The sequence below is a fragment of the Manis javanica genome, chromosome 15 (assembly GCF_040802235.1).
Source record: "Manis javanica isolate MJ-LG chromosome 15, MJ_LKY, whole genome shotgun sequence".
Classification (NCBI taxonomy): domain Eukaryota; kingdom Metazoa; phylum Chordata; class Mammalia; order Pholidota; family Manidae; genus Manis; species Manis javanica.
This window is the reverse complement of record NC_133170.1, coordinates 86518198-86533654: the sequence shown is the minus strand read 5'-3', so window position 1 is coordinate 86533654 and position 15457 is coordinate 86518198. Positions and strand designations below refer to the sequence as shown.

The following is a 15457-nucleotide window of genomic DNA, read 5'->3' as shown; positions in this document are numbered from 1 at the left end:
AGCAAAAATGAACTCATAGGACTACATCAAACTAAAAAGTTTTTTACAGCAAAGGACACCATCAACAAAACAAAAAGGCATCCTACAGTACGGGAGAATATATTTGTAAATGACATATCTGACAAGGGATCCACATCCAAAATATATAAAGAACTTACACACCTCAGCACCCAAAAAGCAAATAACACGATTAACAAATGGGCAGAGGATATGAAGAGATGGTTCTCCAAAGAAGAAATTCAGATGACCAACAGACGCATGAAAAGATGCTCCTCATCGCTAATCATCAGGGAAATGCAAATTAAAACCACAGTGAGATACCAACTCGTACCAGTAAAGATGGCCAGCATTGAAAAGACTAGGAACAACAAATGCTGGCGAGGATGCGGAGAAAGGGGAACCCTCCCACACTGCTGGTGGGAATGTAAGCTAGTTCAACCACTATGGAAAGCAGTATGGAGGTTCCTCAAAAAACTAAAAATAGAAATAGCATTTGACCCCGGAATCCCACTCCTTGGAATATACCCAAAGAATACAACTTCTCAGATTCAAAAAAACATAAGCACCCCTATGTTCATCGCAGCACTATTTACAATAGCCAAGATATGGAAGCAACCTAGGTGTCCATCAGTAGATGAATGGATAAAGAAGATGTGGTACATATACACAATTGAATATTATTCAGCCATAAGAAAGAAACAAATCCTACCATTTGCAACAACATGGATGGAGCTGGAGGACATTATGCTCAGTGAAATTAGCCAGGTGGAGAAAGACAAATGCCAAATGATTTCCCTCATTTGTGGAGTATAACAATGAAGCAAAACTGAAGGAACAAAATGGCAGCAGACTCAGAGACTCCAAGAATGAACTAGTGGTTACCAAAGGGGAGGGGTGGTGGAGGGCACAGGTGGGGAGCGGGGAGAAGGGGATTGTGGGGTATCATGATTGGTGCACATAGTATGGGGGATCACAGGGAGAACAGTATATCACAGAGAAGGGACATGGTGGCTCTCTGGCAACTTGCTGCACTGATGGACAGTGACTGCATTGGGGTGTGGGTGGGGACTTGATAATATGGGTAAATGTAGTTAACCACATTGTTTTTTCATGTGAAGCCTTCATGAGAGTGTATATCAATCATACCTTAATAAAAAATAAAAAAATAAAATAAATAAATCATTCAAAGCCACAGTGATTGAAACAGATCTGGGGGTGAAACTAACAACATGCAAAGCAGCTGCAGTGCCCCTAAAAGCTCGGTGTACTGTGAAGGAGGCATTCCTTATCAGCTATGGAAAGAAAGACTTGTTCCCCACCTGAGGTGGAGTGCACATTCAGCAGTTTGTGAGTGAGGGGGAAGTAATTTAGAGCCTCCTAAATACAGCATACACCAAAGTAAATTCCAGATGCTAAAAACAGAAACATCCTAAATAATTAAAGCAGGAGAAAACAGAACTAAACATTTATCAAACCTCTAGCAGAGGGGATTTTTCAAGGTTAACTGGCAATGAAAGATGTCACAAAGGAGAATAAGAGACTTTACTATGTAAATCTTCTACAGTATAGAAAGATAAACTGACAGAAATTGTGGCTAGTGCCTGTATTACCCATAGTCCGTGGAATCGCCGAGCACGCCTCCTTTCTGGATTTCTGGCTGACAGGTCTCTGCTCTGGGACTCAGGTCGCAGTGCAGTCTGGTGTTTACATGTCTGCCCCTCCTGGGCGCTGACAGAGATTCCTGTTCTCTTCGTAGTGCTGCATCCATGCTCTTTAAACTCACAGCACACAAAACCTGCCAACAGACAGAAGATAGGAGCAACGTAGTCCAAGGAGACAGACAGATACAAAACATCTTCACTTTCACTACTAATTAAAGTAAAATTAAAATATAAAAATGTACCTAGTAAGTTTGTCAGAAAGGAAAAAAATCATAATCCTCAAGCCAATGGGAATTTTTGAAATCAACATTCTGCCTATAGAAGTGTGAAGTCACTGAGGTTTTAAAAAGCAGTCTGTAGTGTTAGGAGAATCCAGACTTGCGAGAATGTTCAGGTATTCCCACTTCGGGGTATCAGCCTCAGAGGAATAATCCAGAATGTGTAGTGACATACATGCACATGCTTGCAAGCATGAAAACCAGTCAGTGAAAGTTCATGCTTGAATCAGATCTGTCTGTGGTCACGAGCGCTCTCAGCAACAAGAAATGCAGAGCAAACGAAAGGAGCCCGCAGCTCCCACCGTCCGTCAGGGCCCGCGCGGTGTGACGCCCAGTGTGGGCAGCCGGTGTCTAGCTGTCCCTGAAGATTAAAAAAAATAAAAAATAACAGTAGAAATTTTGAATATTCTGCTATGCTTTTTAGAAATCCTACGAGGAAAAGACTAGGTAGCTGTTAACTTGCTGTGGGGTTTCTGTTTCTTTGCCTCACCAGCTGTGTACACAGCATGTACACCTAGCAGTGCACCAGGCACTGAGTTAGAAAATTGGTAAGACTGACCATGTCCGTCACAGCTGGAGGGTGAGACAGATGAGCACAGGCACTGTCGTCATCCCAGCTGGCCTCTGTCAATCCTTGGTGTGTGCCTGGCATCGTGCGACAGCCACTTCTCACAGTGAATCCTCACAATAACCCGCTGAGGATAGGTTTCTGGCTTTTTTTCTGCCTCTTACTGAAGAGAACTGAGTCTGAGAGAAATGAGCATGATTATTCTGTTTAGGGGCTCCTTAGGGAAGGGGTGCTCCGGCAGGGTCTTGGAGATGAGATCCAGTTCGTAAGGAGGAGGGCCTGGAGATGGCATCCCGCTCGCCCGGTCAGTGAGCGGCTCCTGAGCTCTGGCACGCGCCGGGCATCTACGGAGTGCCATACTGCCAGCGCTCAAAGGGCTCTCCGAGGGGGGCCCGGTTAGGACTAGGGAAGCCAGAGGAGGGGGCTCAGGGGGCCGGCCCGAGGCCACAGGCCCCGCAGGCTGGCAGAGCCGCAGTTCCGGTCCGTGGGGCTGGTACCACGAGGCACCCAGCTCTCAGCCGGCCCTCCATTGCTTCACCGGTGAAAGGACGAGCAGGGTCCGCTAGGTGCTTCAGATGTTACAACCGACGGAAACACTTTAGTGGGGAAGCTTTTTAGATTGTTTTTTTTTTTTAAGTCTAGTTCTGTTGGTCCCAGGCCATAGCGCCTCAGACTTGAGAATGCCAGGGACTGCTGGGACTGCTGGCGGGCAGGGTGGTGCTCAGTGCCCCCTCACTGAGTCTGCAGGTCAGATAGGAGACTCACTGCCAGCCCCCTGTCTTCCAGATGTGATGGACGTCGCATGGTCTCCCCATGACGCCTGGCTGGCCTCGTGCAGTGTGGACAACACTGTCGTCATTTGGAACGCTGTCAAGTTCCCAGGTCTGGGCCCCCTCTGACCGGAACGGGCCACCCAGCAGAGCGCTGCCTGTTGGTGTCTGGGGCGGGGTGGGCGCAGGCCCCCTTCACCTGGTGGCAGCAGGTATCTCACAGTGGACGGAGATTCGTGTGTCTTGCTGACTCAGTTCTTTTTTCTTCCTCAGTTACATTTGTTGAACCAAAATGTTGAAGGTTTTAGAAGAAGTTTGTGTTAAAAAAAGTAACAGTGCTTGTGTGGATGTGCCACCACCATAAGGGAGGTGTGCTGACAGCTAGTGTTGGGGGCCTCGCCCAGCTTGTGCCCGGCTTGCCTGCACCCGGGCTGTGCTGTCACATGCACAAGGGTGTCCGGCACCCCCACATGTGCCTTTCAAGGCTCCACTTCCCACCTTTGGGCCCTGGCCTCAGCTCACTTGCCATCTCCTCTGTGAGGCCCTTGAGCAGGTGCAGGTTGACATCCAGTTTTGCCAAAAATGAATTTTTCTTATTAATGTGTTTAAAATAATGATAGCTGGCCTAGCACATCACAGTGCTGCCATTTATGACTAACAGGGTGCTTGGCACATTCGTGCTTGGTATCTGAGGTATATTTCCTCATGGGCTAAAAAGCATCACCCATGCAGTTGATCCAGTCATTTTCTTCCTTTGTAAGCTGGCAGCACATGCAGGGACATTCAGCCTGGCCACAGAGGACCAGATTTAGAGGCCCAGGTGGCATGTGGGTTACAGATCTCAGTGAGGTGCTGCCTCACACGCCTGTGTCCTCAGCACTGCCTTACAGAGGCCTCGCTAGCATACGTCCACCCCCAGCTGTCTGGCCTGCTCCTTCCTGGGGAGTTTCCGGGGAGGCTCACATCAGAGGTGCTGAAGTCAGCCCAGGCGGGTGTGAGCTTCTGTCTGGACAGGGAAACTGCGGGCAGGGCTGCCAGCTGCTGATGAGACAGAGGCAGAATTTGGCTCTGGCCCAAGCCTGGGCCCCTGGTTGCGGGTCCCTGGTGGGCATGTGCAGCCTCAACTTACAGAGTGTTGGGCATGGCCGATGGGAGAACACCGTGCCTGCCTCCTGGTGCGGCTGCTCTTCAGGCTGCTGTCGCCACGGTGGGGATCGGTTTGAGGGACGACTGCCTGTGCCCAGGGCGGCTTCCCGAAACCGCTTCTCCAAGCCAGCCATTTTGTAGCCTGTTTATTGCAGGTCACATCTCCGTAGAGAGTCTGGAGTTCCTCCCAGCTGACGCCTTTCCAATCTCTCGCTTTCTTCACAGAAATTCTGGCTACTCTGAGAGGTCACTCTGGCTTAGTAAAGGGGCTGACTTGGGACCCTGTTGGTAAATACATTGCCTCTCAAGCTGACGACCGCAGCCTGAAGGTGTGGAGGACACTGGACTGGCAGTTGGAGACCAGCATCACCAAGCCTTTCGATGAGGTAATGATGCGGCCCGGGAGCTCCGTCAGCGGCGTTCCTGGCCTCCATGCTCAGACGAGGTCCCACCTCCTGAGCACACCAGTCAGGGTTCTCTGGCGGGGGCTCTGGCCCAAAGAGTTAGGTGATGAAAATCTTTCATTTTTCAGGTACTTTAAATGTCCAGCTTTGAAGTGAAAGGATTGATAAGTTTTAAAGCTGAAGAAAACCTTAGAGGAACCTGCACACCATTGTGCCACACAGCTAGTTGCCACAGCCGTGGATGAAACTTTCTCACCACGTGCTGTGCCTCCTCACGAGGGGCGCAGCTGAGCAGGGAGGGCCGAGCCCCCTTGGGTGTTTTCCTGACTGCCGTGGCTTTGCCCACTGACTGCAGGCCGGCTAGCTTCTCTCTTTGGTAGAGCCAGTAGTATGGTTTTCAAGGAGGGGTCAAACTGTAGTGGCTTTGGTAGTATTTTACTGTCTCTTCCTTTACCTGAGTTCTCATCTATAGGTGATCAGAGCTCAAGGTCACTGTTATTCATTGGACATTTCTTAAGTGCCAAATGTGTGTAAGGCAGTCCTGGGTACAGGACGTGGAAGTAGGTTGAGGTGGAGTCTTTCCATTGAAGCTTAGAGCTGGGTGGGAAAGACACACTCATGTCACTTGTGAGCCCTGTGACAGAGTTGGCAAGGCTTGGTAGAAATGGCCTAGGAGGGATCACAGAGATGGCTTCTCAGAGGAAGGGACACAGTGACATTTTGCAGGAAGGATAGCCACTTGTCTAGGTCAAGGCTGGCTGCGGGGGGACATGGGGATCATGTATTCAGTTCTCCCCAAACCAACAGCAGCTCCTGAACTCGACACATTAGCACTGGTATTCACCTCGCTTAGTCCTGCCATCTTTGGCTGCAGCCGGTGCAGGGGGCGCGGGCCCTCACACCAGTTCCTCAGGGCTCCAGCTGCCAGGCAGCGAGGGTCCCAAAGCTGGGCTCCTGGGGGCAGCTGTGGGGAGCGGAGCAGGAGTGTTTGGGACCCTAGCGGGAGCTGGCAACACTCTGCAGCCCTGGTTAGGCCTGGCCTGCCTCAGTCTGTGGCCTGCCTGGAAGTTGATGCAGGTGCGTCACTATAAGCTTTGCCTTTTCCTGCCTTCCTCTGGGACCAAGACCTTCGCTGTTAAGTCTTTAGGGCTGCCCTGGACCAACCTGGAGCTTCAGGGGTCTGACTTTTGGCCCAAATCATCTCACTTTGCAGGAGGGACAATGTGGAGGAATGCTCTGCCCCAGCCCTCAGGCCAGACCAGGGGAACAGTGCCTTTCCACTGTGCGTTTTATGGTTTACACAGACTTTACAAGCCTCTTCTCCCTTGCTAGTAACTTCACCAGGCTTCCGGTGAGGAGACAGGCATGAGAGAGCAGCTGGTGGCACCTGGTCACAGACTGTGTCACAGGAACAGCCCCCTGAGGGTCAGAAGGGCTCTTTCTCCATGGTGGTGAGGGCTGTGCAGGCCCCAGGGGGCGGGGAGGGCTAACTGGTGCTGGACGGGAGAAAGGGGGCAGCAGCCACCACACAGGACTGACAGCTGGAAGAGGCGGCCTGTGGCACCGTCGGGGCCGGCACCCCCATTCCAGGCTCACGTCCTGGGGGACGTGTAGGATGTTGCAGCGCCTGATCTCAGCCAACACCACCTTCCTTGTTGGGTCCCCTGGGGAGACGGGAGTTAACAGCTGTAGTGTAGCTAGGCCTGGGTGTACATTGTCCCACCATCATACTTCTGTAAGTTGAGTTCAGCTTTATTCTTGAGGCCAGAGTTTGGTCACAGAGTTGGCCTTTGAGCTCTTTTAAGCACAGGTGTTTCTTGCAGTGTGGGGGGACAACGCATGTGCTGCGGCTCAGCTGGTCACCTGACGGGCACTACCTGGTGTCTGCCCACGCCATGAACAACTCCGGCCCCACCGCCCAGATCATCGAGAGGGAGGGCTGGAAGACCAACATGGACTTTGTCGGCCATCGGAAGGCTGTGACCGTTGTGGTGAGTGTGCTCAGCGTCAGGCTGGCCAGTTGCTGGCAGTACCTCCCCAAGGCTGGGTGCTTTGAGGGAGTGGAGTGGTAGGCTCCAAGATTCAACGCATGCCTCATTCTTGTTTCAGTTTACTTCTGTTTCAGTATTGAAAAACTAATTTTACAAAATAGATCACATACCCATTTAAGAAGCAGACTTTAGCATGATGAGCATCACCAGAACAGCCTCTGATTGGGAACGGCGTAGCCCTAGCCTTCACACCTTTGGGCAGCTCATAAGTACTCAAGCATGGTGGTCCTGCTGAGCGTGTGCTTGTTCCCATGTCCCGGCAGCAGTGGCCAGTCGTGGCTGCAAGCAGTGCAGTGGGTCACCTAGAGCACTTGTCCTGCATCTGGAGCTACCCACCTGATCGCAGTGTGGAGGGCACAGGTGCCCAGTATGGGCTTCTGTTAATCTTTCAGTCTCAAAAGGGTATTAGGCCACACCTTTTATGCTGGATGACTTGAACTGAAGAGAGTTAGAGAGTGCCCGAGGCAAGCTGTGGAGTAGTTGCAGACAATCTGTGAGAACCAGGATTTTCCAGGCCTGGGCAGCCAAACAAAGTAGAGATCGGAAGGCTAAGGTTGGTAAAGGGGAAGGACCCCCAGGACCCCAATCACAACTTTTATCTTCATCAGGGGGCTCATCCTTCTCATTGTTTAAACTGATGATAAATATCATATACTGTGACTTAAAATTCATACAAATGAAATATTGTTTCTTTAATTTTTTGTATGGGAGTCTATGTAGGATTTTGTTTGAATCCAGGACCTTGTTACCGACATGTTTCCTGGTCAGCACATGGCTTGCTCTTGCGTGGCCCTCCCAGCCACTGTAACGGCCGCGCTGGGAGTTGGCAGCTGGGGCCTTGCAGCAGGCCCAGTGGTAGCAGGGACTCGAGCCAGGGTGCACACCTCCGGGCTCCATGTCCTCCCATCTCTCTCCTCCTGCCCATCCCTGCGTGCCTGCTGGGATTAGAACTCCTCTGGGCCACCGGGCCCCAGGCCCCTCCCGCCTGTCCTGGCTGGAGGATTCCGACCCTACTGCTCCCACTCCTTTCAGCCCAGGGAGGCGGCGGGGAGCTCAGTGTGTGCGTCCAGCCTTTCTAAAAGCATCACCCAGGTGACAGTGGAGGCAGCCCCTGGGCCGACCCAGCGTGACTCAGCTGTCATCCCTGGCCCCGCAAGGCAGTGCAGCCTGTGAGCAGCAAACACAGTGCTGGGGTGGATTAACGGAATGGGCCTCTCCTGGCCGTCCTGGTGACCGCCGTCCCCATGACCGCCGTCCCCGTGACCGCCGTCCCCGTGACCAACTCCGTCCCTGCAGTCCTGGTGCTCACCCTTCCTGGCCAGTGGGAATTCAGAGAGCCGGCTTCAGTAGCGCTCACACCGTCAGCCTGGCGGCAGGCCCAGACCCAGCGAGTGGGGAGAGCCAGTGTCACGCCCGTGCCTAGCCGCTCACTCACCCGGTGCTTCACACATGCCTTTTGGCCTCTGCTCCTCCTTCAGCCTCAGCAGGGCGCCTCCTCGGAAGTCATGAAGATGCAGTCAGGCTGGGGGAGTGTCTGGGGCCCCCACCTAAGAGCCGGCTCCAGAATGCGTTTCTCATATGAGGCACAGGGTGCATACTTGATGCTTGATTAATCATTTTCACTTTTGTTATTTGGCTTTAGAAATTCAACCCGAAAATCTTCAAGAAGAAACAGAAGAATGGGAGCTCCGCGAAGCCGAGCTGCCCCTACTGCTGCTGTGCGGTGGGCAGCAAGGACCGCTCCCTGTCCGTCTGGGTGAGCCCCCCGGGAGCGTGCTGCCCTGAGGGGAGGCCCAGAGGTGGGGGACCCCGCTCTGGTCATGCTCAGCGGGCACCTCCGCCCTGCGCCTGGAGCAGCCCCGCCGTCGCCCTGCGGGGAGCAGGTGCTGAAGGGGGGCCTGCACGCAGCTAGGAGGGGGCTTGACCCCCAGCCGGAGCAGCTTTTGTGCCCAGACCCAGGGAGCGCCCTCGCTGGGCAGTGCCAGGGTCAGCACGTTGTGTTTGCTCCCTTTTAAACCAGCCTTGGTATCGCCATTTAAGCTACGTGAGTGTGTTTGCCCGAAGTGTGCAGTATAGCTCAGAGCCTTGTTCGTGCGTTCACGCTGGTGTGACAGCTGCCCAGAACACCTCCTGTCCCTGCCAGTCCCCAGTTGCCTCTTCCAAGGTTGCCACTCTTAACAACGTTCGTCACATAGATGAGTTTCTCCTGTTTCTGTGCTTCATGTAAACGGAGCGTGCAGTGTTTACTTTCCTGTGTGTCGTGTTGCTCTCACTCGGCGTGGTGTTTTCCAGATTCATCTGTGCTGTTGCATTTAACAAAGGCTTTCAATTTCCCCCTAAGCAGAGTGGATCTGTAGTTGTAGATTTGAAGGTCATCCTCTGGCTTCACTGTTACAGTTGTTTGTCAGTCAGGGAGAAATCAATTGCTGTGCACGTGATTTTTTCAGGCCTAATATTCACGTAACACCCATTCCAGCACCCAAACACTGTGCCACGAGAGGCATTTTCAGGCATGTTCTTCTGGTCTGGGGCTCTGTTCGTGGTGCTTTAGACAAAATGCTACTGATTATGTGCTCATGTTTTTAGAATGCTGTGGTCAGGTGTTCACACAGGTTCCAGATTTTTTAGGGGTCTGTAGACACATTTTTTGGAAGGAGGGACAGAGTTATTTTTTTCTGGATGTGGAATCAGGGTAGGGGCAAGATTCTTCTTACAGATTCCATGGCCTAGACTCCAGCCCCCTCCTTAGGACGAGGGCGGTCCCAGGATGTCCTCCTCTGCAGAACTGTGTTTCCACCAATCGGCTGCCCTGTGGCCCCAGGACTTGTCAGCAGGATGGTCATATACTAGCAAATGAAAGATGGCTGCCACTGTGGGAGGCCGTGGGAACGTGGAGATAACACACGGCCTGGTGTCAGTGACTAGATAATGAGATTGCACATGGTGAATGTCACACAGTCATCAAAGACGGGCTTTTACAGGATATTTAATGATATTCTCACTGTTCATGAAATTGAAAGCAGGTGCACCTTGTGCCTTAGTTAAAAAGGTAAACATTTGCACAAGATAGACCAAGAGGAAATAATTCATCAAAGCATTAATAATGGGTAACTTTGGGTCTCGATTAAAAGCAGCACAAACTTTTTGTGCATTTCTGAACTTTCTGCGCCCACTGTAGAATGAGCCTGTGGATGTATGTGGCAGTTACTTACTCCAAGCCTTGCATAAATGTGTGCCAGAACTCCCTGGGCCCAGAGAAGATGTGCTGGGTTTTCTCTGAGGCTGTTCTCCTGTCCTGGAAGCTGCTCTAGCTGCCTCATGCCTTGTCTGTAGACCCTCTCTGCTCAGGCCATGAGCCTTCCAGAACCCCTTCCCCATTGCCAGTTGCGTGTAGAGCCATCCCCCTGCCAGTCACAGCAAGCCCTTCAGGCAGGGGCCACTCTAGTTTGCATATGTTTGGCAGGCTCTGGTTTCACAGTTTGGGATCTTGGTGGTTACTGGTTAAATAGAATTGACTGTGCCCTCTGTGTCAGCCAAAACCTGGGCTAACACTTTTAGGACTGGGCTGAGTGGACAAAAAGTGGTTTCCATTCATTTCTTAACCGTAGCTGCTCCTTTCCTTCCAGCTCACATGTTTGAAACGGCCTCTGGTTGTCATCCATGAGCTGTTTGACAAGTCCATCATGGATATTTCCTGGTAAGATGGATTTCTGTTAGATGTAATGGGCTCAGAAAGTAGAAGCCACACATTGGAACATGAGGCCTCCTGGACGTGATTAGGGTCAGGCCGCTGGGGGCCCACCCAAGGGTAGTGACAGGAGCAGACCCCCAGGGCGCTGTTTCACACATGGCCCGGGAAAGGGCATCTGAGCCTGTTGTCGGGGGCGTGCCTGCAGCTGCGCGCGGCTCCATTGGGATTTGCCCCCGTAGAACACCTTCTCGGGCAAACTGGTGCTGATCCGGTCCCACTTCGCTCTCTGCCATCGCATGGCCCTGTTAGCACAGACGTGAGACACATTTTCTGCTTCTCTGTGACCTCATTTAGATGTGCTCTCCCTCACATTTTTTAGAAAGGTTTCAAAAATAAAAAAAATGAAATTCTTAAAAAGCACATGGTGAGAGATACTTTGTACATGTGCTTAGAACCAAAGGTCACTAGAACCTTTTTGAACATTCCATTTCCTCCATCCCTACCCCCACCCTGCCCAGGAGGGAGCCAGGGTGACGGGCATCTGCCTAGAGCCCTGCCTTGCCGCCCTCCTGAGCCAGCCCTGAGGCGTGGGTGAGCGCTTGCTTCCAGGCTGCTGACAACTGTCTCTTTCAGGACTCTGAATGGGCTGGGCATCCTGGTGTGCTCCATGGATGGCTCAGTGGCGTTCCTAGATTTCTCCCAGGACGAGCTCGGAGACCCGCTGAGCGAGGAGGAAAAGGTAGGAGAGCGACCCGCCGCTGACCAGCGGCCTGTGTGCTGCGGGGCCACAGAAGTAGCCACGGCAGCGCTGGGGGGCCCCTTTGATAGGACTGTCTTCCTGTGACATAGACACATTGTTTCTTAAGGTATTTTGGGGTTTGCTTCTGTAGATTTTGATATTTCTCTCCTTTATAAAATAGAGAAACTTAAAAATTAGTCTCTATTCATGTCAGAAATCAGTTCTGGAATTAAGAACAAAACAACTTTGGGCATCCCCTTGAACTCATGATCAGCCACAAACTGGGAGGTTTTCACCCTGGGAGAGAGTGGGAGAGGGTCCCTGCTCACATCACTGTCCCCATTTCTTGTACTGACATAATTGCCAGGACCAGCAACTGTAATATTGGTCGTTTCTTAGCACTTACTGTGTGCCAGACTCTGGGTCATGCATTTTGCACATATCCAGTTAAATTACACAAAACCCTTTAAGGGCTTACTCCTTTCATTGATGAGGTAACTAAGCTTCAGAAGATAGTATGGCCCTTTGCTGAGACCGTACATGACCCTCAGGTGAGAATGGAGCATGAACTAGGGGCTTCTGGGCCAGGCCTTTTCTCTGTGCTCTGCCCAGGACAGGGCAGGCCTTGTGCACTTCCTCAAGGGCATTGGGAACCTACCATTGGTTTAGAAAGCAATTTCTACAAATAGGTCTTTGCTAACACTCAGTGGAATATATTCGTTTGAGCCTTGTGATAGCTGAGCAGGTGGGCAGCTCTCCCCTTAGTGATGTGATTGCTGGTAGATGCCCTCTTAAGCTACTGTGTGGACCCCCCACTGTGATATATACCTCTTAAGGGTAGGAGTCTGCCTTGTTGACAACACTGGAACAGGGCCTGAACGCCCTGACAGTCAGAAGGGATGAGTGTCTCGGGGGCCTTAGATCTTTCTGCCTTGTCAGTGTCATAGGGTAACCCAGGATCACTGCACACCCCTTGGAGAGTCGAAGTGGGAGCATGTATAAGAGCTCACCATTTCCCAGACAATAGGCAGAGACCTCGTGTTTCAGGAACACCAGGGAAACATCAGCCACATTCTAAATTATGCCTTGAGATTCCAAGGGAGGGATTCAGGGGAGAGGTGGCAGGAGCCAAAAGGGCAGAGAGGAAGGTCCCTGGCCATAGGCAGGCACACTAGCCTGCAGGAGCCGGTCCTGAGGGGCCACTGCCCCTGCCTAGCATCCTTTGCTGTGAGGAGCACGCCGTCCCGACCTCTTTGTGTGAGTCTGCTCCCCTGGGGACCGCTGCCTGGCCTGTAGCATAGGAGTGATGAGGCCTGGCAAGATGGAGAGAGGGGCCCTACTTAAAAGGTCAGGATGCGTTGGGGCGGTGACAGAGAAGGGTTCCACAGCTCTGCTGGGCCAGACCTTCCCTTACTGTTAGAGGCACTGTTAGCAGCCCCATGGCACCCTCCAACCCCAAGGGACTAAGAGCTGCCCACAAGAGCAGGGAAAGCAGACTCTGGGTTTCAATATCTGATCCCCAAAACGTGTTTGGGGTCCTTAGAGTGATTTAAGAGCCATAAATTAACATTTGAGTGTCTGTTGCCATTCATTCTGCACCAGCTATGTGTTTTCTTCTCAGTTACCCATTCACTCTCATTCCCGGCTATAGATACACAGGAGGGTATCTGGGGAGGGTGTAAGACTTCTTTAGGGTCATCTAATCAGCAACAGGCAGAACGAGGTGGGTGGCAGCGGAGAGCTGGCACCTGGGACCCTCTCAGGGCCCTTTCCGTTCCCAGAGCCAGGAGGGCCAGCATGCAGCTGGCCCGCTGGTGGGCAGCATCCACCACGGTACTGCTCACAGCCAGTTTGTTGCACTTCTTTCCACTTCCCTTAGAGCCGTATTCACCAATCCACCTATGGCAAGAGTTTGGCCATCATGACTGAGGCCCAGCTGTCCACAGCTGTTATCGAGAACCCTGAGATGCTCAAGTACCAGCGCAGGCAGCACCAGCAGCCAGACCAGAAGGGCACCTCGGCGAGAGAGACAGGCGTCGCTGCCTCGGTCGCTGGCGTTGTCAATGGGGAGAGTCTGGAGGACATCAGGAAGGTGCGGCCACGGCCTGGGCACCAAGGACACAGACCCGTGCCCAGAGAAGGGCGAGGGGAGCAGGGCAGGGACACAAGTGGTGGGGTGGTGGCATGTGCTGTAAACAGACAGGACCCAGAGATAAACCAGCTTGGGGCTGCCTGACCCCCCTGCCATCAGCCGCATGAGGTAGTAACGAGCCTGAGGCACCTTCATCAAAGGCCTCTTTGTCCCAAGGAGCTGTAGAGGTTATCTCTTGTAGGAACTTCTCAACCTCACTTGCAGCCTTTCTAGGCAATTCTAGGTAATTCTAGATACAGAGAACAGTGGGAGAAACTCACTGCCCTTAGGAGACACCTGTGGGCTCCCCACTTTCCCTGTGGAAGCCCGTGTCTCACGGGGGGTGGGGCTGGAGATGGGGCCGGAGCAGAGCAGGAAATGTTGGATCACCTTGGGAGCTTAAACCACATCTGAGCGCTTGTGCAGGGTGACAGTCTCCCCAGGTGATGCACACCGTATATGACTGGGAACCCTTGGTTATAAGCCTTCCATGGAAGAAAGGATTCTGATGAAAGACAGCTGCCTAGTCATGGCTTAGGGACAAGAGTGTGGCTCGTAGTGCAGCTCTTATTCGTTAGTTCCCTCATCGAGACCCATGGCTGCTGGGCAGGGGTGGCCAGCCGGACACATGCTCGTGCCCGGTGACCTGCCATGCCCGCAGTGCTGGTGCTAGAGAGCTGCTGAGGCTAGTTAACTAGGAGCTTCTGTCCTGGATGCTTTACTGTACAGGAAGTTGAGCATATACCCTGATAAAAACACTTGCTATTTTATTCAGTGGCTTAGTTTAAGTGGACCAGGAAAGCCATAAAAGGAAAGTAGAATTCATTTCCTTAGAAATCTTACTTTTTGATATTTGGAGGTAGTTGGCAGAAACTTTTCCATTCTTTTATGTCACTCTACTTTGCCAGAATCTTTTGAAGAAACAAGTTGAGACTCGGACGGCAGATGGTCGGAGAAGAATCACACCTCTCTGCATAGCACAGCTGGACACCGGGTATTCATTCACTCATGGAGCTTTCTGTGGCCTTCTCTGGGGAGGTCTTCCTCTATCCTTGCGCCCATTAGCACTTTCATAATCAGGGTCTTCGCAAGCTTCTGGGTCAATCTGATCCATAGAATCTTGAAGTGAGGTTGTTGAGCCCAGCTCCCCACAGAGCCCCAATGCACACCTGACTTGTGCTGCAGGCGGGTTGAGAGGATCCTGCGACAGGCTGGCAGACAAGGGCACCTTTGCAGTGCCAGCATGTCCACACAGCTAGCCCTGCTTCACTGATTGCGAGGCACTGAAGACACCAGGCAGAGAAGTCAGACTGATATTTTCCTGTGTCTTTTTTCTCATTAAAGCTTTTTCTTATTATGAAAAGAAAGTTTGCACATTTTTAAAAATAGTAAAAGCCCTAAGAAGGACATAAACATTACTCATAATCCAGTCTCTCAGCTGTAATCACTGTTAATATTTTGGTTATGTATTTCCAGTTTTTTTTCCCCACTTGTCCCTGTATCTTGACCTTATATCCATTTTAATAAATAGTCCTCTGAAGCATTGACTTGCTGATTGTCCAGGTTCCCAGCCTGTGACTGTACCATGATTTACTTAACCAGCCCCTTAACTAAAAACTATGGACTCACAGTTTTTGCCCACTGTTGTGTGATGATAAATGAATCGTTGAGCACACCTGTGATTGCCACCATAGGGTACTTCCCACAAGTGGCACTGCTGGGTAGAGGGCAGGGCTTAAAGCACATTTCTCTGAGGCATCAGAGAAGGAATAGGCGGACTCAGTCACCATTTGTTGTCCTGTCAGCATCTGTATCAGGGCTTGCCTTTGTATTGTTCATTCCCCCCAAAACAATGTGTGTTGATTCAAAGGATGGTATGGTCCTGCCTGAAGGAAGCAGACCCCCGCTGTCAAGGCGATCCACCCTGGGTTTTATACTCACCCAGCCAGTCCGCTCAGGGTGCCACACACAGGTTGTCCTCTGCACTTTGCAGTTGTTCATCCATGAGCTGTTCCAAA

General features: G+C 51.8%; 1 protein-coding gene across 11 annotated transcripts in view; it reads left to right on the top strand.

The window, feature by feature from the left end:
• The window catches only part of HIRA (histone cell cycle regulator), an 88874-nt gene that overhangs the window by 32330 nt on the left and 41087 nt on the right, over positions 1–15457 (top strand). For 8 of the 11 annotated variants that reach the window (XM_036993327.2, XM_036993326.2, XM_017675870.3 and 5 more), the window contains 8 exons: positions 3294–3389; positions 4649–4809; positions 6651–6818; positions 8521–8634; positions 10505–10575; positions 11203–11308; positions 13188–13400; positions 14348–14433. In XM_036993327.2, coding sequence (XP_036849222.1) covers positions 3294–3389; positions 4649–4809; positions 6651–6818; positions 8521–8634; positions 10505–10575; positions 11203–11308; positions 13188–13400; positions 14348–14433 — 1015 coding nt within the window. Of the gene's footprint in view, positions 1–3293; positions 3490–4648; positions 4810–6650; positions 6819–8520; positions 8635–10504; positions 10576–11202; positions 11309–13187; positions 13401–14347; positions 14434–15457 lie in introns of all 11 variants that reach the window. The other 3 variants (XM_036993333.2, XM_036993334.2, XM_073222525.1) reach the window with 1 other exon arrangement.